Source organism: Alosa pseudoharengus, unplaced genomic scaffold (assembly GCF_046254945.1).
Source record: "Alosa pseudoharengus isolate Yale_2024_CS ecotype anadromous, Long Island Sound unplaced genomic scaffold, YU_APseudo_1.1 YU_APseudo_1.1_scf_5, whole genome shotgun sequence".
Classification (NCBI taxonomy): domain Eukaryota; kingdom Metazoa; phylum Chordata; class Actinopteri; order Clupeiformes; family Clupeidae; genus Alosa; species Alosa pseudoharengus.
The window spans coordinates 32,476,069-32,498,049 of NW_027468837.1; the positions used below are offsets into that span (position 1 = coordinate 32,476,069).

Below are 21,981 nucleotides of genomic sequence, written 5' to 3' on the forward strand. Positions count from 1 at the left end.
TGCCTGGAGTATCCATTTTAGTCTCACTGCTGAGGACAGAAATGAGAGCACAAATTCACAGGATTTCACACAATTCGGTTCACAGTAAGAACTCTGCTCATGTCTAATCCTGCTTTTTGTAAACATAAACCACAACAACTTTGAGGAAATGTGTTTCGCCAAGTCACGCTGACGTCATGTCTTTCTCCGGAGACAGTGATTTTCAGTTTAAACTTTCTGTCACCATCTACTGTATTGTGGAGGGGAGGGGGCCATAAAATGTAATCTGATACATGTTAAAGCCTATAACATATAAATATAACTCTGCCCAAACCTTCTTTTCCCAGTAAAAGTATCTAAATGCCAATGCTCTTTTCTCCTTTTTTCATTTTAAAGCCACTTTTCTGGCCCTAACACACAGACAAATAAAATATTTAAACTCCTATGGATAACAAAGGCTTTATTCACTTTTATGAACAGGATACAATACAGCAATTGCACATATATACACAAAACAAGGCATTACACAAAGGAGTCAAGAGGTAAACATTCTCTTTTATAAAAACTCCTGTCTCATACAAAAACAAATTCCATAAATATTTTCTTCACAGAAGGTCAATCTCATCAGCTCCTCTGTAAGGTCTAGGAGAGAGAGACAGTTCTACTTGGAGGCAGAGGCTCACCTGAACCTGCGAGTAGGAATCTGTGTGTGTGTGACTAGGTGACACCTAGCTTCAGGATCAGCGGAGTCAGCGATGTGTTGCATCGGTGTGCTGGGGATGCTGCATGAGGTGAAGGGGGGGGGGGGGGGGGCATCACTGGAGGAGGACGACGCGGGACAGGATGCCAGGAGGTTCTGAGCCACTCCCCAGGGCTGCACGGAAACCCTCCTGCTGCCGGGCCTGTGCCAGCTTGGCAAGTGACTGGAATGTCCGGGGCTCGTTGATCGCTAAGTCGCTCAGAACCTTCCTGTTCAACTGAACACTACTCTGTAAAGAGATAATCCAGGGTGAGTAATTGATTCATTAAGACCAGCGACCACACCTTTATGAACTGTACTAAAGCTAGGAGAATTCACAATGCCACCAACCAAATGGAATTCAGTACAAATTATTAATTGTTTGTTATACTGTGTGTGTATTATCAGTGCATGTTTACTAACCTTCACCAGGTTGTCTACAAGGACTGGATACTTCAAGCCAAGTTCACGTGTAGCTGCTGCAATTCGCGAGATCCACAGCTGTAAACATAATCCATAGTGAGCACCAAGACCCAACAAATATACACTTGATATCTTAGAGAACTTTAAGGGTACCTTTGAGATAACAAAGCATCTAAGGTGTCTGGGATTTAGAAGGTTTTTTTTTGTTTACATGAAAATCTCTTTTCACTCCACTGACATACAGTTATTAAGTTGCTTTTTGAGGGATGGACATGTTACTAGGTAATAAGAATTACTGCAAGAATCATCCTCATTAACCCACATTGCCTTGTCTTTTATAGAATAAGCTACTCTAGTCCACACAGCAGAACAGAAAAGCATTTTGTAAAGCGTGTTTAGCATCAGGTTGCTTTAGGATCTTTACATACCGTCCGCATGGTGCGCCTCTTCAGCTGTCGGCCTTTAGTGGCATAAACAAAGGCCCTTCTTACAGCGCGTACTGCCAAGCTGTAACATCTATTCTTTCTGCCTCTAAAATGCTGGAATAAAAAGACAAGTTGTCAGTTATCAACAGACAATGTTGCATCAACTATTTAAATTATTTACAAACTCTACCATGTAAGGCATAAAAGTTGATTTTTCTTGCTAAAGGCAAACCTTTGCCATTCACTGATCCAACTGGAATAGGGTACCCTGATCACTCTGCAAACACTAACGTTGACCAACCATATCTAGCCACAAAGACAACCGAAATTTAAACACACCTGAATTTTAAGTGCTACACACAGCCACGGGTTGTTTCGGTGATCAAGAAATGCCACAAGCACCAATGTGTTAGGATCAACCACTGACACTCAACTGGTAGGATTGACTACAAATAGCAGGATTAATGGACAGATTTGCGTGCACACACTGTAGGCTACTGGGATGTGTCAGCGTTGGTATTTCCAGCACGTCATGACGGACACCATCCACTAAAGGTTGTGGAGGACAGTTGGACATCAAGCCAACTTTACGTTTTTCGAAATTACACAGGGAACCTAGCCTAGAAATCTAGACGCACCCTAGCAGGGAACCCAGTAGCTTAGCCTGAAAGAATTAAGTGACTTGCACATAAATCCACAGCCTAACATTTGCATATGAGATGCGCTCCTAGCATCCGACAAGAAAGACATGAAAGTTATCTCTCCTACTTTCTACTAACGTCAATCGCCATGCCATCGTTGTTAGCTAACGTTAACCGCATATCACAAATGACACTTGACAACGATGATGGACAAATGACGGACAATGTTTTACATACTGAACTGTGGTGGTCACAGTTGTTTCAATCTAACAATAAACTACACCGTTCCTGGTAATCGACACAGATCCCGTATTCGGGGTCAAGTCTTTTGTAACGTTTACGACGCAGTCACAATCACTGTGCTATGCTAATACTTAGCAGCATGAGTAAAACCTTACCCGTGCATTCTTCAAAAGCTCTTGTACTTTCCAATATCTGTCAGGACCACGGTTCCTAATTAAACAAGGAAAGGTCAAAAATACCATTATGCGACCTACGATGTAAATAAACTGAACGTTTAAGTGTAATGTCAGACGAGCTTTGCTATGACCTTAATCCTCGTTGCATGGGATGTTTTCCCCTCTGTACAACGTGATTCGTAACTATGTGACATGCACGGGGGACGTTCCATATCAGCCTGAGCTGCGCACCATAGTTTCTCTGTAAATGTCCCATCATGGCTGTCATCATTTAAATTAAATTTACGGAATCGACTTTCTTTCTATTCTAAAATTAGATTCGTCGACTGGGTATCTTACCCATGGAAGTATCGTTGATATTTAAATGCTATGTAAGGCCAATAAGTGTTCATCTAGTTTAGGATATGCTTATTAATAATCTTACCAGCTTTTCTTTTCTCTTCTCTGCACTTCTCTCTTAGTTTCTTGCTCTGATTGATGAAGCAGTAGCACTGGTACAGTGGCTTACCAGACACTAATGATCTACAAAGTCCGCTGGCACGATTCACTTAGGCTTATTTAGTGTAACCACTTATGTAACCAGTGCAACCAGTGTAGCCTACTTTGGCTTTTCCAAAAGTGAAAAACTAGTATTAATAAATCTAAATAATTACAATTAGCCTACCAAATATTTTCACAGGCTGAATTTATAGCGGATATGTTGGTTATGTGTGCAAAAGCAGGTTGTATGTAGGATTGTTGCTATTTTTGATCTCTCTCGTCTGTATTGGTATTTCTTCTGTGCAAATTATTGATGTTATTATTATTATTATTATTATTATTGCTGTTATTGCAAATATGTTCTGACGTTCTTGAACATGCCTCATTACGTAGAGGGGCGCTACCGGGGTTTAAGTTGGCCCGGTGGATTGTGGGATCGCAGCAGAGTCAGGCACTGAAGTCCACTGTAAGGTCAGCCTCCCCACAGCCCAAGATGTCGGTCGTGTGTTTCTCCTTGAATCGTTGCGGTGGCATGGCACTTCGCTCCTGCGCTGGAGTCGTGGTAAGGCCGATATTCTTTGTGTTGTAAAGTGGCGTGGAGTGGGATGTTTTGTAAGTGAAAGAACCATGCAGGTAACATTAGCTAACACTAGCTATCGCTAGGTAGCTTGTTGTCCAGCTAAGCCATAGACATATATATCTATGCAGCTAAGCTAGGATAACGACGCATCTTACCTTTACGTGACAGCGTCTGTCTGGTTAACCGGTAGCATACTTTACTAGCGCATGCTAATGATGACAGTTTGGTGCTATGTCAAGTCGAGTGAGTTAGAATCAGAGGTTACTGTCAAGGGTTACATCTTACATAGGTCAGCATGTTTTGAAGCTTCAGGTTCTTGACAGAGGAATTGATTTTCAATGCGGACTTAATTCGTAGAAGGCTAATAAGCAGTGTTTGATTCAGTTAATTTTATGCTCAATTTGAGCCGAATGAGTGTTCGTTAACGTTTGGATTCAACGTTAGCCAAGCAACTTTTGTTGCCAGTTGTTTCACATGAGATCATGGATTTGGAGTGGTCTACGTTGTCAGCATCAGTGTATATTATGACATGATATGTCTGCGGTAACATATCAACTGGCTAACATTTGTTCACACCATAGCATTTAGCTTGGATAACGTTAGGTTAACACACACTCAAACATTGGTAAACGGAATTAAGAATGGACGCTCACATATTATTGATTTGGAAGACGCAAAGTTCATGCAAACCACAATGTCTGATGGCAAATACAGATTCTTTTAGTAGTGTTATTCGATAGTTTGTTGTCTATCCCTCCTTTATTCAGGCTAGTTCCTTATTTGTTGACGTCGTTTTTTGGATAGATATGTCACGGTATAGTAAGGAGTAAGAATAGTTATTTATGTATTAAGATTTTAACGACTATTTATCGGTTAGGTTAGTTTAGTATTGTCGTTTAGGTAACGTTGTTTTCCCCTCAGCGCAGGTTAAGTAACTTTTGTGGAGGGATGTGATGTAACAGTGCAGTTACAATATTCTCGTCTGTAGAGGGAGCGCTTGTGAAGGCATCATAGACTGTAAAAAATAGGAAGGCATGTACAATTTGACGTGGAGATCTTGACTCCATTAAAATGAACTGTCAAAAAACTGTAAAATGTCATCATTCATTTCTGTCCTGTTTAAAAGGGTTCTATTGTTAGCCTTCAGACAGGTGACATCTGTTTTGAAAGCCCTCAAAAATACCGTGCATTTGGTGTTTTCGAGGTATATTTTCAGATAGGTAGAACATAACATTTTGTGGATTAGCTGTGTAGTTTATTGCCTTTTATACCATGGTCTAGGTTGAAAAGGGTGTCGTTTAAATTTTTTTATACCATGGTCTAGGTTGAAAAGGGTGTCGTTTAAAAAGTGATATAGCCTACTACACCTATGAAGTAGATCTGGTAAAAAAAAAGTTTAATCGCCGTTCCATATTAATCAAAGATTCTAGAACAGAGCTCTGTTCTAGAATCTTTGATATCAATGCTTATGAATGGTAACTATAACAACGATAGTAGGACGGCGGTTGAGCCTGGAGGCAGGCTTCGCAACAATGGAATTAACTAAACAGCTGAAAAAACTAATGATTTTAGCTCTAAAACTCATTTAGTATTAATAATTGATTTCATATTTATTTATTTCGTAAGTGACCATGGTATAAACGAGATAATGCCCTTCGATGCGTCCATTATCAGAAATAAATGGACTTCGCCTCCGCGTCGTGATAATGGACACCTCGTCGGGCATTATCCCTTACATATAATCAGAATTACACCTCTGTTAGTATTTCTTCCCCAACCCCATCTGGGTATTAACATTGCTCGTCTTGTCTCTTCTCCTTTCCGTGGACAAGGCGGTGCGTTATGCCCAGACTGCTGCAGCCCCCGCAGCCCAGCCCAGGATCAAGAAGTTCCAGGTGTACCGCTGGGACCCTGATACGGTCGGAGACAAGCCCCGCATGCAGACCTATGAGATTGACCTGAACCAGTGAGTGCACCCCGGAATGGCACTGCTGAGTGTGGCTCAGATCCGCACAGTGCAGCACCTCACAGCTGCTACAGAGAGCCTGTCTGATAAAGGCATTGTTAGTATGTCAGGGGGCTCCGAGTGTTTTGCAGTCAAACTCTATTTCACACCTAAAAATGAACAAAATATGGACTGTTCTGTAGGAGAAATAAATGTGAATTCAGATTCAGAATGCAAAATAGCTTGAGATGGGAGAGCCTTCAGGCATTACTTATCGCCAGCTCTACCTAATATTGTGGCTTTGATAGGTCAGGCCCTGTTTACCAATCCAATGCTTATGTTTTGGAAGACTGGGGGAAAGTGAGGCATTTTGTTTGTGACATGGCTCATTTATCTCAGAGTAGCTCATCAAGAAGCTCAAAAGCATGGTAGTGTCAGAAATTCCCAGTCACTGATCATTTGTCCTTGTTTCACACTAAAAAGGTCAAACTCCTACATGTTAAGGTAGAGGACAGCTTAAACTGGCCAGGGGAAGAGGATGTTCCCGTGGGTGATGTCAGAGGGATCAGGGGAGAGGTTTAAAGAGATCGATGCCATGTCACTGGGCACACACATTTGTAATTAGGCCATCTGACCTGACTTCGCACTACCAGTCTTCCCCGTATACTGCCAAGACTCTGAAAGCAAAAACCCTGGCTGAGCCTGTCGCAAAATGGCTCGTGGGTGTTGCACATGTAACCCTAGCTGCTGGTCAACAAGAGGTCAGGGAAGGCCGGATACTTCAGCTGTCTCCGTGTGTGTAGCTGCTGTTGCTCAACTGCACTAGGAACTGCGCTCAGTGCCATATCTTCCTCTTCTGGATATCATGTGAATTGGCAGGGTAAATATGCTGTAACAAAGACTGTATATATAGAACTTTATATATACAGTCTATGTGCTGTAAGAGCAGATCTGGAGTGGGAGATGTTCTTCCATAGGTCTCATATATCCTCAGGGACAGTTAAAGAAACATGACAGCTTTTTGGGAAATGAGCTTATTTCTAAGCGGTCTAGATAGAGTTAGATAAGAACTGGTGTCACCCACTTCCAGTGAATTATGCTAAGCTAGGCTAACGGTGCCAGACTGGGTTATTGCACGCACAGAGAAAAGAATGTGTGTTTCCTACTCGGGGGTAGACGACAAAGAAGCTAATTCCCCAAAAACTTGGCGTGTTCCTTCTAAGGACTAAATCATGATTATCAGTAATAAAACCTTGATATTGAAATGAAACCCATGTGTCCACTGGAGGGAGTCCATTGTAAAGCTTGATATAAAAGCTTTCCACACTCTTGTCAAGGCAGGGGAGCTCATCAGGGACAGACCAAGTTTGTAACACAGCGTGTAACATGGAAAAAGAGAAAAGAGTCATTTCTTTGTCTTGCTCTTGTTTCACAGATGTGGCCCAATGGTGCTGGACGCCCTGATTAAGATCAAGAACGAGATGGACCCCACGCTGACCTTCAGGCGGTCCTGCAGAGAGGGTGAGGCGACGACCAGAGCAGAGCAGCAGAGTCGTGTGGAGAAATGGAGTAGTCTGGGATAGTGCTTGTATATATTGTGCGTGACATATTGTACATCCAGTCATCTGCTGCTTCTTAGGCGGGGATCACATTAGCCAGCGGCAAGCGGCAGGTTTCCTATTGTTCTCTATGGTTCAGCAGCGGAACGGTGGCAACGCTGGCGTAACGCTAACGTTGAGCAAGCTGAGCGTCGAACTTGGTTCAACTTTCAAAGCGCAGCGTGAGGATATTCAATTGACAAACCGTTTGTGTTGCTTAGGAACGAGACAAAACTTATTATGGTCGGAGCGTTGCATTACGTTTTCCGCTGCCGCTTGCCGCTGGCTAATGTGATCCTCGCCTTATGGAGGTGGCAGAGAAGCTGGTTTCACAAGTTGCCACATCATACAGTAGGTAAAATAGGGTAAAGAAGCCAAAAAAAGCCTGAAGGGTTTAAGAGCGTCCTGGCCAGAGGCTGTAGATGCCCAGAGGTAGACCGGGGAAGGGAAAGGCGGAAAGCATGAACTATGAGTCATCACTACTCAAACAACATGGCTGCTGGAGAACAAGCAGCTGCTTTCTAGACGAGGCCAGATGTTATGGCAAGCTTGGATTTAGTTTTTTTCTTCCAGGAACGGCTCTTCCTGTGTGTTACTAACTTGCGGCACCACAGACTATTTGTCTAATTATTAGTGTTTCACAGAAACCCCCTGCTCTGTTTCTGTTTCCTTGAGCAAGCCTCCCTGTGAATCCCCATGGTCCTGTCCTGTCACTCACTCACTGCACTGTCTGACCCCTCTTGCAGGTATTTGTGGCTCGTGTGCGATGAACATCAACGGAGGCAACACACTGGCCTGCTTAAACAAGATCGACACAAACACCAGCAAAGCCTCCAAGATCTACCCCTTGCCTCATATGTATGTCGTCAAAGACTTGGTTCCTGTGAGTATCAAGAAGTGTGTTAAAGAGTTGAAGCACTGATGAAGTAGTGATGTGACGTTGCTGAAGATGTTAAAGAGTTAAAGCACTGATGAAGTAGTGATGTGATGTTGCTGAAGATGTTAAAGAGTTAAAGCACTGATGAAGTAGTGATGTGATGTTGCTGAAGATGTTAAAGAGTTAAAGGCACTGATGAAGTAGTGATGTGATGTTGCTGTGCGTTGCAAGAACATTCCCCTGAGTCCTGCATCTGTGTTCAGGATATGAGCAACTTCTATGCCCAGTACAAGTCCATCGAGCCCTACCTGAAGAAGAAGGACGAGTCCCGGGAGGGCAAGGAGCAGTATCTGCAGACAGTGGAGGATCGGCAGAAACTGGTAGACATAACCGCCATTCTGGATCTAGATTGCATTGTTGTGCGTTGTCCTTCACAGACGTTTTTCATGCAATGTTCCACGTGTGTGTGTGTGCCTCTGTAGGATGGGCTGTATGAGTGTATCCTGTGCGCATGCTGCAGCACCAGTTGTCCCAGCTACTGGTGGAATGGAGACAAATACCTGGGACCCGCTGTTCTTATGCAGGTGCCTGTCCTTCTCGTGTGTGTGTGCGTGTGTCTGTGTGTGTCTGCTTGTGCGTGTGTGTGTGCGTGTGTGTGCGTGCGTGCGTGCGTGTGTACACGTGTGCACGTGTGCACGTGTGCGTGTGTGTGTGTGTGTGTGTGTGTGTGTGTGTGTGTGTGTGTGTGTGTGTGTGTGAGTTTATGAACAGCACAGACGCAGACGGTCCAAAGGGCAGGCTGTGTGACCTTTCCCTTTGTGTTGATCAGGCGTACCGCTGGATGATCGACTCTCGAGATGAGTTCACAGAGGAGCGTCTGGCCAAACTGCAGGACCCATTCTCTTTGTACCGCTGTCACACCATCATGAACTGCACTAAGACCTGCCCCAAGGTACGCATACCTACATCAGGCCACTCACACACAGACCCAGCACACTAACATGTCCCTCTACAATTATTAGACTGGCCCAACCCTATTGCTATGGGCTATTTATTTGACCATATTGGAAAAATGTCCTAATGGCTTAGCCCAACTTACTTACAACATTACTTCAAATTGTTATGATTTTTTATTCCTTGTTGATTTCTTTTTACAGCTGTTTTATTATTAATCTGATGTCATCTACTTCAAAATGAAAACCCTGTTCACAGGTTTCGATTGCCTGTAATAAATTGTACTCACTACCCTTTGCTTTGTCCCAGGGCCTGAACCCAGGGAAAGCCATCGCAGAGATCAAGAAAATGATGGCCACATACAAGGAGAAGAAGACAGCCACTGCATGAAGACTTTCTTTGGCACGCCTGTACCCTCACAACCGTCCCCTCCCATAATGTACAGTTATCACGAGCCTCGGCGAGACCCTTACAGACCGCTCACTACACAGCCCTCTCAGAGATACACTCCAACGCAAGTGACCCTACAGCTAAGAGTAATCGGATGGCTCTTTGTGTGTGTGTGTGTGGATGTGGATGTATGTGTGTATGAGAGAGAAATAATGAACACGGGAAAGAGTGAGACAAATGTGTTTGAGTGCCTAATAAAAAAGCTATGACAGGCTAAAGTAGTATTCTGCAATCCTAGTTTGTCCACCCTGTTGTAGATCTGTTGGAATGGGAGTGTGCAGGAGTCTGTTCAGAGTTTGACATGGGTAACCATATACAGATTCCACCGGATTTCATGTTCTTCCACCTAAACAGAAGACTTGGTTTTTGTGTAATTGATCGTAACCTTTCAAATCTCTGGAGCTATTTCAGCTGCTTATGCAGAGATTATATATCTGATGTTGTAATTATATTTTTGTTAAATGATCAGTAATTTATGACCATAAATACACTGGGTGTTGAACGGCGGACAATAGTTTTGATCAATCTTCATATCCGATACTCCATATTTTCAGTAAATAAAGTTCATATTTATCAAAGGACCTCTGTCATCCTGAGTATCTGTTGTGCAAAACTGCAATGTAAGCAATACACCGCTAGAGTTCCCTCCAACGCCTCCCGACCTTCTCAACCGAGTGTCTGGGCTGGTTAACTGCAACTGCTTGCCTTGTAGTTGGGAAAGGCTCTTCACTATGAAGTTGAGAGACGGACAGTTTCTGTCATTTCAGACCTTAAAACCAAAACACGGAGTGACTGTTCCACAGCTTTGCTCATTACCTTGCCTGCAATCTATATTCTTCATCTGACAAGATGGCGAGGTGTAGTGATAAAATATGTCATTTGAAAATGCACATTATAAACCGGTTTCATATGGGAAATAGGTCTAGTGCAGTTATCAAGTAGGCCAAACGATTTTTAAAGTTTTGGTTTTAGAAAAGCTTTAGTGTTTGCACATGATTATCGACAGGCACTGCGATGTACCGGTCAATGGGGCATGTGGCCCAGATGAAATCAAAGGCACACCAACCATTTCCATTGCTCGTGAACCTTCATGGGGTAGACGACAGACTCGACCCCTATGGACTTAACAAATGGTTCACAGTAGGTGATCTTGCACCCAGAGACACCATATGGGACGAGGAATTGCGTGATGAACCTTTGTAGTGGCGCATATCTATCCCAGATAACTGATATAAAGTTTTTAAAAAATCAGCTAAATACGTATTTGCAGTGGATCGAACATAGTGACATCTGCGAGGAAATAGAGCTTCGCAAAGTAACAGTTGATATTATATATTCATGTTTTGTTTAATAGCATGCTTCCGTCTGATTCTTGTTAGAGAGAGTGATATTGAGCTGTGTGTTTGATTGGCGTTAGGCCCTGTTGCCTTTGGGCGGGAGGGGGAGCCTGTAGGTGGGGCAGTAGGATGTGGCGCTCGGTCAGACGGTGCATCAGATCAGCGCGGAGTTGAGGACCGCTTCAGAGTTAACCAGAGGTAAGGACTTTAGAAGTTAATGCATGCATTACAGCGAAGGTAAAATCTTTGCATTGAAGCGTCAAATGAGTTTTTATGTTTGGAAATACAATTAAAAAAACATACATTGTATATTATGTTGTCACTGATGATGTAGTAGGCAAGGGTACTGCATGCATTCAGTGCAAGGTGGTTGCATATTATTCAACATGTTGACAATAATGCACTTTTCGCGGTCTGTCTTGCTCTAGCGTCAGTTCCCAATGAGTCTTACCTGGAGAGAAAGTGCAGGCTAAATGTTAATTCGGGAAAATGTACTATTCTATCCAGCAGACGAGTATCCAACATCTCGCTCGTTTAAACTGTCGTTTTATGTCATATATCAGCGCCAGTCTTTTATTAGAGGTCATCGCTGCGTTTTAGAGTTGATGTGAGGTTCTGTGTGTGTTTTTCACCCCTACAGGATGGAGAGGGGGCTGTTGTTACACTTCAGGGGGTGGGATTAGAGCCGGGGGGCAATGACAATAGGCTACAATGGAAAGAGGTGGCCAACATAAATACATGTAGGGGCTTCAGAAGGTTGAGGTTGGAAGGGGGATGGGGGCATGGAATGATTGGAGCTAGGGAGAAATTATTAGAGGCTGAGGGAGAGCCATTGTGAGGCACAAGATGAAGAGACTGGGAGTTCACATATGATTATTTTCAGTTCAACTTTGCTCTCGCCAGAATGCTCCAGTGTGATTGGAGGAAGACAGAAAGGGTTCTGCAAGGGAAGAGAGAACTGGGGTTCTCCACTTTCATGGTGGCTGAGTGCCCAGGTCCCCAGGCAAGCTCTGGGGGAGGGGTCAAGGAAGTCTGAGGCAGACACAGAATGGGGGTTTGGAGGGTTAGAGGGAGAGAGAGAGAGAGAGAGAGAGAGAAGGGGGGTTAATAGTTCCCAGATGTGTGCTGTGAAAACATATGGTTTCCGATAGCCACTGTGATGCACTAGAGGAATGTCTAAGCTCACTCACACATACTTATAATCCTGGTGACACACAAGCACATGCAGACATCATGCTGCTCAATACCATAAATCCACACTGTCCCAGTCGCTCCCCAATACAGGTCTCCCTCTCATCTAGGTCTCCTGGCTGCACACACATCATTTGGGACTTGATTAGGCAGAATCATTTTGCCGTACTGTAGTTTTATGACATCCAAATGCATTGCGGCTGTGGATAAGCTGTTGGGAGACCAGAGGAGGAGGACAGCTGGGGGATGAATCTCTCTCTCCTTTTTCTTTTCCCTCTGCCATCCATTGTTTCCTCTCTGGCACGCCGGAGTACTGTACTCACTCAACCTGACCACCGCTGCACTGAGAGCAGAAACTGGAGTGGGGCGGGGGGATTCTGAGAAATGTGTGAGAGAGGAAGAGGGGGAAGAGGAGAGAGAGAAAGGGAGATCAACTGTAAATGACAGCACAAGGGAAAGTGAGAGGAGCTGGGGACTGTGTGTGTGTGTGTGTGTGTGTGCGCGCACGTGTGTGTGCGTGTGCGCGCGCATGTGAGAGTGTGTCTGTGTCTCTGTCTCTGTGTGTGAGCTTGTGCATGTGTGTGTGCCTGTGTGTGTGTGTCCCTGTGTGTGTGAGCGTGTGTATGCGTGTATGTGCGTGCGTACGTGCGTGTGTGTGTGCATGTGTATGTGTGTGTCTGTGTGTGTGAGCATGTGTGAGTGTGTGCATACGCGCGTGTGTGTGTGTGTGTGTGTGTGTGTGTGTGTGAGTGAGTGAGTGAGCACGACTTACAGAGAGAATTCTGCTGAGAAAAAGGACGAAGGGGGATGGGTTGAGCAGTGTTGGTTCTAGTCTCGGAATGCAGCCCCTGCTCTGTCTGCTGTGGAGTGGAGTGGAGTGGCAGAGCGCTTCACAGTGGACTGGAGAAGAGGAGGAAAACAGAGGGATTGTTAAAAAACGACAGACGTGCCACATTCTTGCTGTCAGGATTTTCCCCTGACTCTCTGGGGCCAGTGGAGGGCAGAGAAGAAGGGAATTGGAGTGGAGGGAGGGAGGGAGGGAGGGAGGAGAGGAGAGGAGAGGAGAGGGAAGGCTGAGAGGGGGAGGGAGTGGTGGAGTTTAGAGGAAAAGAGAGAGGCAGATTTACTGTCATCATTAGTGGTCACAGTTTTGGGTCGTCTGACTTACACCACTAATTAAAATATCACAGCTCTTGGAAAATTAGAATTTAACTCTCTCTCTTTCTCTCTCTCTCTCTCTCTCTCTGTCTCTCTCTCTCTCTCTCTTTCTTTGGTGCTTTCGCTCTTTCTCTGTTACACACAGTCTAGCTACCTCTTCATTGTGAGCAACCATGAAAGTTAACTGCCTCCTTCTGCTCGCCATACCTGGTGAGTCATGGTGGGTGCTGAAAAAGCACACACACACACACACATGGACAACCTTTCCTGGCATTTACAGGCCCTCATTTGTATTGTAGATATCCCTGTGTGTCTGTGGAGTTTTGTCAGATCCTTGTTTTCCTTTATCTCACTAGTCCTTGTAGTTGCTCAGTTTGTCCAAGCGCAAAACACTCAGGACTACGTGTTCATGACAGACGACGACTACAACTATGGTACGTTCATCTCTCTCTTTATGATTCATGTTGTATGTATTGAATGAGGGTGTTTATGCTCTACTGTAGTTTCTCTAAATGTCAGCGTTGCCTCTCTGGTGTTTTGAAGGTTTCTGAGAACAGCTGTTGCACTAAAACAGAATGGCATCTTTTAGTTGACTATAACACTAATACAGGTCTAATGTGGTCAAACCAAAAAAAAATTGTAATTTCTTCCTATCCCTGTACATCCCTGGCTCAATGCTTCCATTCTGGTGCACCTTCAGGGGATAACCCAGACTTGGATGCCTCTCCTCAGCAACAGATTCTCCTGCAGCCTGCTGTTGGGGTTGGACAGTCTGGTGAGTCACTCGTCTGATCTGACGGACGTCTCGTCTCATTCTGCACAGGGCTCTACTCTCTGTGCCCTCTCTGGTCACTGCTCCACTCCTCCGTCTGTTCACAGCAAAGATTCTAGAACAGAGCTCTGTTCTAGAATCTTTGGTTCACAGCTCACCTCTCTCAGCAAGCCCTAGCTATGGTCCGTCAGCTGGTTTCACACATGCTCTGGTGACCCTCTTCTCTTTACTTTAAGTTCCTTACACCACTCGTGTTCTTGACTCTCAAAACTTTTCCACCTCTATTCACTCAGAAGTCTGACCTCACTGTTATGTCTCAGTCATTGTTCTCCTTCTCCTGATCCCCATGACTGTGTCACTCATTTGTCACTTCTGTGTACTGTACTGCAGATTCCCTCACGACTCACTCATTCCAGCTCCCAGGCCCTCACACTTCCTGTTTATGTGTATGTTGGAGAAAAGTTGTGCTTTTTGTTTGTTTGCAGTTTATCTATTATCAACAATTCTGAGTTTACAAGAGAGGAAGTTTATGCCATTTTGCTCACAAGGCCCAATTCACCATGTTCTCTGAAGCCATGCTGATTGTGAGAGTTTCCCTCGTTTCTGTGATTATTATGGTTTAATATGTTTTCCAGGGGCGGATTTCTCAACTGAGCCAACAGAACCAGGCCCTCTGGGTAAGAGAAAAAATGATCAACTCTGAAAGTTGCCAGTGGAAAAAAAAACTAGCTTTTCAACCAAATGCATACATTAGCCAATATATCACAATATATAAAGGGTTCACAAGAAAAGGGAAATACCTTCAGTTCATGGTTGGGCATAATAAAGTACAAATACATGCATCTATGTAGGATTTATTGTGTACCCGTGATGAATGTGTCATGACGTTCATGTTAATGTGAGCCATGTGGTGGCCTGGCTTGCAGATTGCCGTGAGGAACAGTACCCATGCACCAGGCTGTACTCTGTCCATCAGCCATGCAAGCAATGCCTCAACAGCCTCTGCTTCTACAGGTGAACACTACATATCTGTCTCACATTGTCTGTACTCATAGACCAATTCAATGGGGTAAGGTTTGAGGTTTAAAAAGTGTACCAATTGTTTGGATGCATGAAGTCTTTGTTTATTTCACGGTTGGTCATGATGTCTGAAGTCACTGGATGTTAACTTGCACACAAATAGGATTTATTGTCTTGATGTACATGTTTTACCTGTCTGCCATGAATCTGAGTTTTTTTTTTTTGTCTGACTTTTTTTTTTTATCTCTCTTCTGTGCCCAGCCTGCGTAGAGTGTATATAATAAACAAGGAGATTTGTGTGAGGACTGTCTGCGCCCATGAGGAGCTTCTTAAAGGTAATTTGGCTGCTTTGGTGATGCATGTGAAATACATTTGTGCGTTGAACCTAAACACACACATCACATCGTCTCCTCCCTGTTCTCATCTGCTCTCCGTGTCATCTACAGCTGACCTGTGCCGGGACCAGTTCTCGCGGTGTGGCGTGGCGGCGCTGAGTGGCCACTGTGGTTCTATGGGCGGCAGCTGTGGCAAGAGTTGTGGAGGCTGTTGAGCGTGTGAGGTGAGCGCCATGTCACATTTGAGCAAACTGACAGTGTGAGCTTTTGATTATATTTCCCACTCAAAATAGGGCAGCAGTAATGTGGAACAATACTAGTGCACAGGACAGGAGTCTTCCCTTTGTATCATACACAATTACTTTACATTATTGTACACTTGGAACTAGTTCAGTTGACAATATAATGAGCCTTTTTCCTATGAAATATGAAATGCTTTGACTTTTCATATAAAATGTGTATATTTTATGTATTTTATATTTTGCATTAAACCTTTTATTTTGTTTCTGATATACCAAATAAACACAACATAAGCAAATATTTTTTAAAAGGCACAAGGCAGTGAGGTTGTGAATAATGGATATTACATTTGGGAAGCCATATGGATACAGAGGCGAAGTGGACGAAGCCGCTGAGGTTCAGGGTGGCAGCACAGACTGAGATGCCCTTATGAACAGTCTACTGACCTAGCATCTGCTAGTCTTTAATCCCAACAAAATCTCAATTGAAAACTAGCGAATGTCAAATAAACCCAGAAAGTCATTGCCAGATGCCTCAAAAATGCAAATAAGGCACTTTAAAAACCCAGGGTTTTGGACATGTCAACACATAAAATATGAAATGTTGTAATTAGTGTGCAGGAAGTGGAAACAAGGCTTAACATTCCCACTGGGGGGAAGTGGGAAACAGCATGGGACCAACTAAAACTAACCCCATGTGGGAACATACTGTACACAAGTATGGATGAGTCAGCTTGGCAGTGAATCCAAATCTGCTCAAATCTTATTTTATCATTGTATTGTAACGACTGTATCTGATGGTACTGATGACACCAGTGACTTTAGTTAACGCCATTTATACTGCGGTCTTCCTGACATCTGTTTCTTTCTGTTTGCTGCATGTCATTGTCCAGGTCTGCAGAGAGACCAGCCCTAATACTGCTTAATCACCTGGACCCTCCCACCGTGGTCACCATCCTTTTACTTCAGTATTGCTACTACTCAAACCCCCCTCCCCATCCACTACACACTTTAAGTATGTATAATATGCAAACACATATATTGTATGTACTTGTGTGAAATGGACTTCCAGAATATACATCTATGAACAAATCTGCATTTATATAAACACTTGTATTTACCTTTGTACTCAAATACTGATGACTGTACAATGTCACTGGTGCTAATGAACTACACTGGTTCTAGGACAGGCAGCATATATGTCCTTGCAATGCACAGAACCAGCTTAAGGATGTCTGATGTCAGAATTTATGTCTGTGTGTCTGTGTGATTTGTTTTTGCCTTTATTGTATCATGTATTCTTTGTTTTGTTTTTAGTGCGATTTTTTACTTTGTACTGTATTTGTGATGGAAAGCAGAGTGCCAGTAATGGTCATCCAGTCAATCATGGCCACTGTGCACAAACCCCAGCCGATGGGGCTCCATAAAGCAATCTTACCAGTTATTGATCTGCCATCGATCAGTGCTTTCTCTTCCTGTTATGTCACAACCTTGGCTACAAGCTCCAACCATCAGACTTGAAGTGTACGGATAGTAGAGATGACTAGTTGTCTAGTTGTGCTTGGTGAATGCAGCTGACATGCTGTTCCTGTACTACTGCTTCAGACTAAATAAATGGGTTCTCGGTTTTTTTCCACAATTTTGTGTCATGTATGTTGTCTCCACTACTGTTGAGGAACTTTGGAAGAAGATTGTGAAAAATAAGCATGTATAAGTATGGCATATGTGAGCTTCTATAACTGAAGCTCCTCTAATACAAACAGAGGTGGACACACAACATGTAAGATATCAAACTCTAGCGTTTAATTGGTCATTTCTTCTTCAAGTCCACAGAGTCCCTTTAAAATCCAACTGGAATGTCATTTAATTTGATGTTAGAATGCGGTCATTAGTATTTGGATAAGATGTAAACATAAGAGACCCGTTACAGTGTTAGTATAGTGCACTATATAATATTACTAATATGTTCTATAGTAGTGGCATTTTCTATATTTATCAAACACACCGAAAAAATGATGTCCTAATATCCAGTGGTCCCTTTGTGCAGTGCATTGCTATTTATGTTGCACTTTATCTATCTTAATTCAAGTTTTGACAACATAATTATACAACACACACATTGTTCAATGGCTCCAATTTTAGGAATATCGGGACATGGAAAAGTTCATATCCTCAGCATGTGTACGACTAACAGAAGCTCTCCAAATGGTGAAGAGTTTGTCTCCAGTCTGAGTTGCTGGTGCTGGTTTTGGTCATTAAAGCCATGAGTGGGTCAGAACCTAAAGTATTGTAGTGTTCCTGCTGCTGGTGCTCAGAAGTATCCTCAGTGTCCTGCAGGGCACAGCCTCTCTCAGCTGCCCCCAGGTAAAGGGGTCAAAGATGGCTGCCGGCGCCGGATTTCGTGCTGCAGCTGTTCCTTCAAAGTGGACACCTGCAAGAGACGAAGGGAGCAGAGGAGGGAATAAACAAATGCTGTTTCTCTTTCAACAAGTTTCCCCCATCTGGTTCATCCTTTCATCTGTCCATTCTTTATGGTTTCTTGTTTGCCGTCTTGTTTAACATCTTGTTAACATCAAGGGCCTTTGTTTGACATGTCCTGAAAAACCACACCAAAGCGCAAACGGGGAGAGCCGTCTTTGGCCCCATAAAAGTTTTTAATGTTCTCCTCGTCTGGCACTTATGATGTCATTACTCCACAGAGATTCCAAACCCTCCCCCCGACCTGCGTTTCCAAGCGACTGGCTAACACGGATAATGCAATCCACCTTTCCAGTGATTTAGTCTGACATTAAACAGGGAGATACCAGCTATAACCAGCTATAAAAGTCTATGTTTGGCTCATAGGGGGTGGGGTGGAGGGGGGCACAGTGTGTAGTCAGTGCTGCGTGTTTAGAGTCAGTGCTGCAGGAGTGTAGCCTAGAAATCTAGACGCGCCCCTAGCAGGGCTAGTCTAGCAACTCTCCGTTGACTTGTGAGCTCTAGAAATCGAAACTAAATCTGGCATTGAAATCGTGTATAGAGTCGTTTGTTGGGCTTAACATAATGATTGATGGCAGAGTTGCAACGGTTTGGCTTGAATTCCCTGCTACTTGAAAACAAATATCCTATTGCGTCCTATTGCGTGCAGAGGGAATTTGAAAGACAACTGATTATCCCGACCCTCGGACTGAGCACTGCGAACGGTGAGTGCCCAGACCCTACATTATAATGTGGGTCTGGCTCGCCAGGCTAGCAGGAGTGTAGTGAGTGCTGCATGTTTTGAGTCAGTGCTGCGTGTTTAGAGCAAGTGCTTCGTGTTTACAGTCAGTATTGTGGGTTTAGAGTCAGTGCTGCGGGTGTGTAGTGAGTGCTGCTGTTTTAGAGTCTGTTATGTGTGTTTAGAGTCAGTGCTGCGGGGTTATAGTCAGTGCTGCAAGTTTAGAGTCAGTGCTCCATGTTTAGAGTCAGTGCTGCATGTTTAGAGTCAGTGCTCCATGTTGCAGGTGTGTGTTGTGTTGTGCTGTGAGCATACCAAGGCCCTTTCTATCACCCGTGCTGTTGAATTGGCGATAAAGTTGGACTTGTGTTGTCCGTGCTGCGGGTGGGTTACCTGCTCCTCCAGGCCCTTGACGCGCTGGCGGTGGGCCCTCTCCCTGGCGGCCAGCGTGCGCTCGGCGTCCCTCTGGGCCAGCCGCAGACGCTCCATCTCCCGCTGGACCTCGTCCCTCTGCCGCGCCGAGCTCTCACTAACAGTCTGAGTCTGCTCCATCTCTGCCAGTTGTGCCTACACACACACACACATTACAACAACATTCCTGACAAACTCATCTGTTACACATTCTCTCTCTCTCTCTGACACACACACACACACTCACAAGCACACATTTCATACACACACCATACACAACCACTCACAAAACAAATATATATATATATATATATGTATAAATATAAATTATCTCACACCTTTCATCCAGACTTTCTCATACTCTCACACTTCTCATAGAAATATACACACACATCACACCAACAGAGAGAGAGTAAGAGAGGTATCAACTCAGTAATCAACTCGGTAAACACAGCAAAAAAAATGTAATAACACCCCCATTTTCACTCGAGAAAACAACACCAGTCCGTCACACATCCCAGCCGACAGACATCACATGTGAGGCATTATCTTCCGAAGTATAAAGTGTGTTGGATCACAAAAAAACAACGACACAACAATAAACATTAGTGCTCTCTGGCTGCACAAATAAAAGAATAAACAATTGAGCCAATTGTCCTCGACTGTTGGCCATTATGCGTCTAACCAGCTGCACATGGGTCTCCAGCAGTGAGCCCCGAAGCTGGCAGTGTGGAGTGGCCGGCCCATGGTGCCAGGAGTTTCGGCTGCTTTTGTTTAGGGTGGACCACAACACCCTCCAATGCTCATCCCTAAGACGCTAACACTGCGTTTAGCGAGAGAAAGCACTGCGTCACCCAGGGATCGGCTAGTGAGTCCAGGACTGGTCAGCTAATATGAGAGGGGAGCTATAAGCGCTACTATGGCACAAGCTACGCTAATTACTCACCAGACACAAAGCTATCTTCTGTCTCACGTCCACAAAATCCCCCTATCCACCAAGGAGGTTGATAGAAACACACACACACACACACTTCCACAGTGACCCAGCAGCTCAATCACAGAGAAACAGAGCTTCGCTTGCTCATATCATGTCTTCCCATTCATTGGTGCATTGTCTTGCCTTCTCATGTCTTGTCTTGCTTCAGTCTGCATGTTTTTATGTCACTATGCCTGTCTGTATATGTGAATGTGGCTGTTTGGGTCTGTTTATTAACAGTATAATAAGCATCAGTGAGTGAGTGTGTGTGTCTGTATGTGTGTAAGTCTGTGTGTGCTTATTCAGATCTCTGCTGTGTGTATGCCTCTTCACCTGCAACAGAGTGATCTGCCTCTGGGCGTCCTGCAGCTCCTGCTCGGCGGTGTTGAGGGAGCGGTCAAGGCGTCCCTTTTCAGCGGACAGACGCATGCTGCCCTCCTCCGACTTCAGCTTCTCACGCTCCACCTGCAGGAAGAGAGGGAGCCAGAGAGACGAGACAGGAGAGACGATCAGAACGACCCCAACCTTGTTTGAGTCTCATGGAGGATTAAACACACACACACGCACGTACGCACAGACACACAGACACACACGCACACACACACGCATGCATGCATGCACACACACACACACACACACACACGCACACGCACACGCACACCCACACATACACACACGCGCACCCGCGTGCATGCACGCCCACGCACACACACACACACACACACACACACACACACACACACACACACCTCTGATGAAGGAGATGATAGAGAGGAGAGCAAGAGAGAGAGAGCGGGACATCAATATTTATTTTGAACTGAAGAAATGAGCCGTTAAAGAGTTCAAAACAGTTGAAATGTCTAACGCTACCTTGTCTAAGGTGTTTCTCAGCGCGTTCTTGTCCTTCTCCAGGCGGACGGCCTGTCTCTCCGCATCCTTCTTCTCCGTCTCGAGCACGGCCAGGGCCCTCTGGAGGCTGCGCAGACGCTCGTCTGTGGTCGCTCGCTCCATCTGCGCCGACTGGGCACTGCGCTGGGCCTCTGTGAGGCTGGCTAGGCGCAGACGCAGGGCCTAAGAGCCGGACGAGAGGAGAGGACAGACGGATCAAAACAGAGAGACAGACGGGTAGAGTAAGAGACAGGTAGAGAAATGGGGTTGAGAGCACTGCTGAATGAAATGTCAATGTAATGCAACCTGCTCTGCTGTTAAAAGCACTTTCTTTGTTCGACTTTAATTTGAAATTAATCTGTATATTATGGTTTTATTAAACATTGTTAGATTATCTTTTATCTCTCTACATTTCATAAGCCCCCCCCCCCCACACACACACACACAAACACACACACACACACAAACACACACACACCTCTTGAGTGTTGGAGAGCTCCGCCTCCAGTTCGGTCCTGCGCAGCTCACTTTGGGTCAGTTCAGCTTGCAGGCTCTGCACGCGCTCAGTCAGGGTGGCCACATTCCTCTTGCTGTCAGAGAGAGATGCCCGCACTCCATCCACACGGTCCTGAACACACACACACTCTTTTGAGTCTCATGGAGGATTAAACACACACACACACACACACACACACACACACACACACACAGGCACATTATCTATATAAGAGTCCACTTCATAGTCCAGTTCAACTATGATGTCCACAGGCCCAGGGGCATCTGCAAGGTCCTCATGACTCAACTGAATCATAATTATTGGAGTATGATTCAATAACGTGATTCTGATCACTGGGGTTTTACCCATGGGGTTTTACCCATGCCTGGCCCATGTTTACCCAGACATGTTCAAGTTCAGACTCTCAGAGATGAGCCCGCTGCACCTGGGGT

General features: G+C 44.6%; 4 protein-coding genes across 4 annotated transcripts in view; 2 read left to right on the forward strand and 2 right to left on the reverse strand.

The window, feature by feature from the left end:
- Window positions 1-419: 419 nt before the first annotated feature.
- mrpl20 (mitochondrial ribosomal protein L20) lies at window positions 420-2,806 on the reverse strand. Its single transcript, XM_076267740.1, has 4 exons — window positions 2,606-2,806; window positions 1,570-1,680; window positions 1,142-1,219; window positions 420-968 (listed from the first exon to the last, which is right to left on the reverse strand). Exons 1-4 carry the CDS (start codon window positions 2,690-2,692, stop codon window positions 795-797), a joined length of 450 nt encoding a protein of 149 aa, XP_076123855.1. The 5' UTR covers window positions 2,693-2,806; the 3' UTR covers window positions 420-794.
- A 730-nt stretch (window positions 2,807-3,536) lies between these two features.
- On the forward strand, window positions 3,537-10,091 carry sdhb (succinate dehydrogenase complex, subunit B, iron sulfur (Ip)). The gene is made up of 8 exons (XM_076267741.1): window positions 3,537-3,668; window positions 5,519-5,652; window positions 7,067-7,152; window positions 7,976-8,112; window positions 8,370-8,486; window positions 8,589-8,690; window positions 8,936-9,058; window positions 9,370-10,091. Exons 1-8 carry the CDS (start codon window positions 3,600-3,602, stop codon window positions 9,448-9,450), a joined length of 849 nt encoding a protein of 282 aa, XP_076123856.1. The 5' UTR covers window positions 3,537-3,599; the 3' UTR covers window positions 9,451-10,091.
- Window positions 10,092-10,943: 852 nt separating this feature from the next.
- On the forward strand, window positions 10,944-17,201 carry mfap2 (microfibril associated protein 2). The gene is made up of 9 exons (XM_076267621.1): window positions 10,944-11,045; window positions 13,342-13,406; window positions 13,553-13,630; window positions 13,897-13,971; window positions 14,604-14,645; window positions 14,895-14,982; window positions 15,250-15,323; window positions 15,435-15,547; window positions 16,456-17,201. The coding sequence occupies exons 2-8, from the start codon at window positions 13,370-13,372 to the stop codon at window positions 15,536-15,538; spliced, it is 498 nt and encodes a 165-aa protein (XP_076123736.1). The 5' UTR covers window positions 10,944-11,045; window positions 13,342-13,369; the 3' UTR covers window positions 15,539-15,547; window positions 16,456-17,201.
- A 142-nt stretch (window positions 17,202-17,343) lies between these two features.
- crocc (ciliary rootlet coiled-coil, rootletin) overlaps window positions 17,344-21,981 on the reverse strand; it is a 34,568-nt gene continuing 29,930 nt past the window's right edge. The window contains exons 33-37 of the mRNA XM_076268200.1: window positions 21,512-21,661; window positions 21,016-21,216; window positions 20,479-20,610; window positions 19,152-19,325; window positions 17,344-17,993 (exon numbers count right to left, since the gene is read on the reverse strand). Of these exons, the coding sequence (XP_076124315.1) occupies window positions 17,913-17,993; window positions 19,152-19,325; window positions 20,479-20,610; window positions 21,016-21,216; window positions 21,512-21,661 (738 nt within the window). The 3' untranslated portion in view covers window positions 17,344-17,912. The remainder of the gene's footprint in view (window positions 17,994-19,151; window positions 19,326-20,478; window positions 20,611-21,015; window positions 21,217-21,511; window positions 21,662-21,981) is intronic.

What these genes read in the sequence shown, in the direction of transcription:
- mrpl20 (XM_076267740.1), bottom strand. Translation starts at nt 2,692, where the DNA reads ATGGTATTTTTGACCTTTCCTTGTTTAATTAGGAACCGTGGTCCTGAC. An exon ending in AGCTTTTGAAGAATGCACGG is followed by an intron (nt 1,681 to 2,605) that starts GTAAGGTTTTAC and finishes TTTTTATTCCAG; the next exon opens with CATTTTAGAGGCAGAAAGAA. An exon ending in AGAGGCGCACCATGCGGACG is followed by an intron (nt 1,220 to 1,569) that starts GTATGTAAAGAT and finishes TTATGTTTACAG; the next exon opens with CTGTGGATCTCGCGAATTGC.
- sdhb (XM_076267741.1), top strand. Translation starts at nt 3,600, where the DNA reads ATGTCGGTCGTGTGTTTCTCCTTGAATCGTTGCGGTGGCATGGCACTT. An exon ending in GACCCGCTGTTCTTATGCAG is followed by an intron (nt 8,691 to 8,935) that starts GTGCCTGTCCTT and finishes TGTGTTGATCAG; the next exon opens with GCGTACCGCTGGATGATCGA. An exon ending in GCACTAAGACCTGCCCCAAG is followed by an intron (nt 9,059 to 9,369) that starts GTACGCATACCT and finishes GCTTTGTCCCAG; the next exon opens with GGCCTGAACCCAGGGAAAGC.
- mfap2 (XM_076267621.1), top strand. Translation starts at nt 13,370, where the DNA reads ATGAAAGTTAACTGCCTCCTTCTGCTCGCCATACCTG. An exon ending in CCTTCTGCTCGCCATACCTG is followed by an intron (nt 13,407 to 13,552) that starts GTGAGTCATGGT and finishes TTATCTCACTAG; the next exon opens with TCCTTGTAGTTGCTCAGTTT. An exon ending in TGTTGGGGTTGGACAGTCTG is followed by an intron (nt 13,972 to 14,603) that starts GTGAGTCACTCG and finishes TATGTTTTCCAG; the next exon opens with GGGCGGATTTCTCAACTGAG.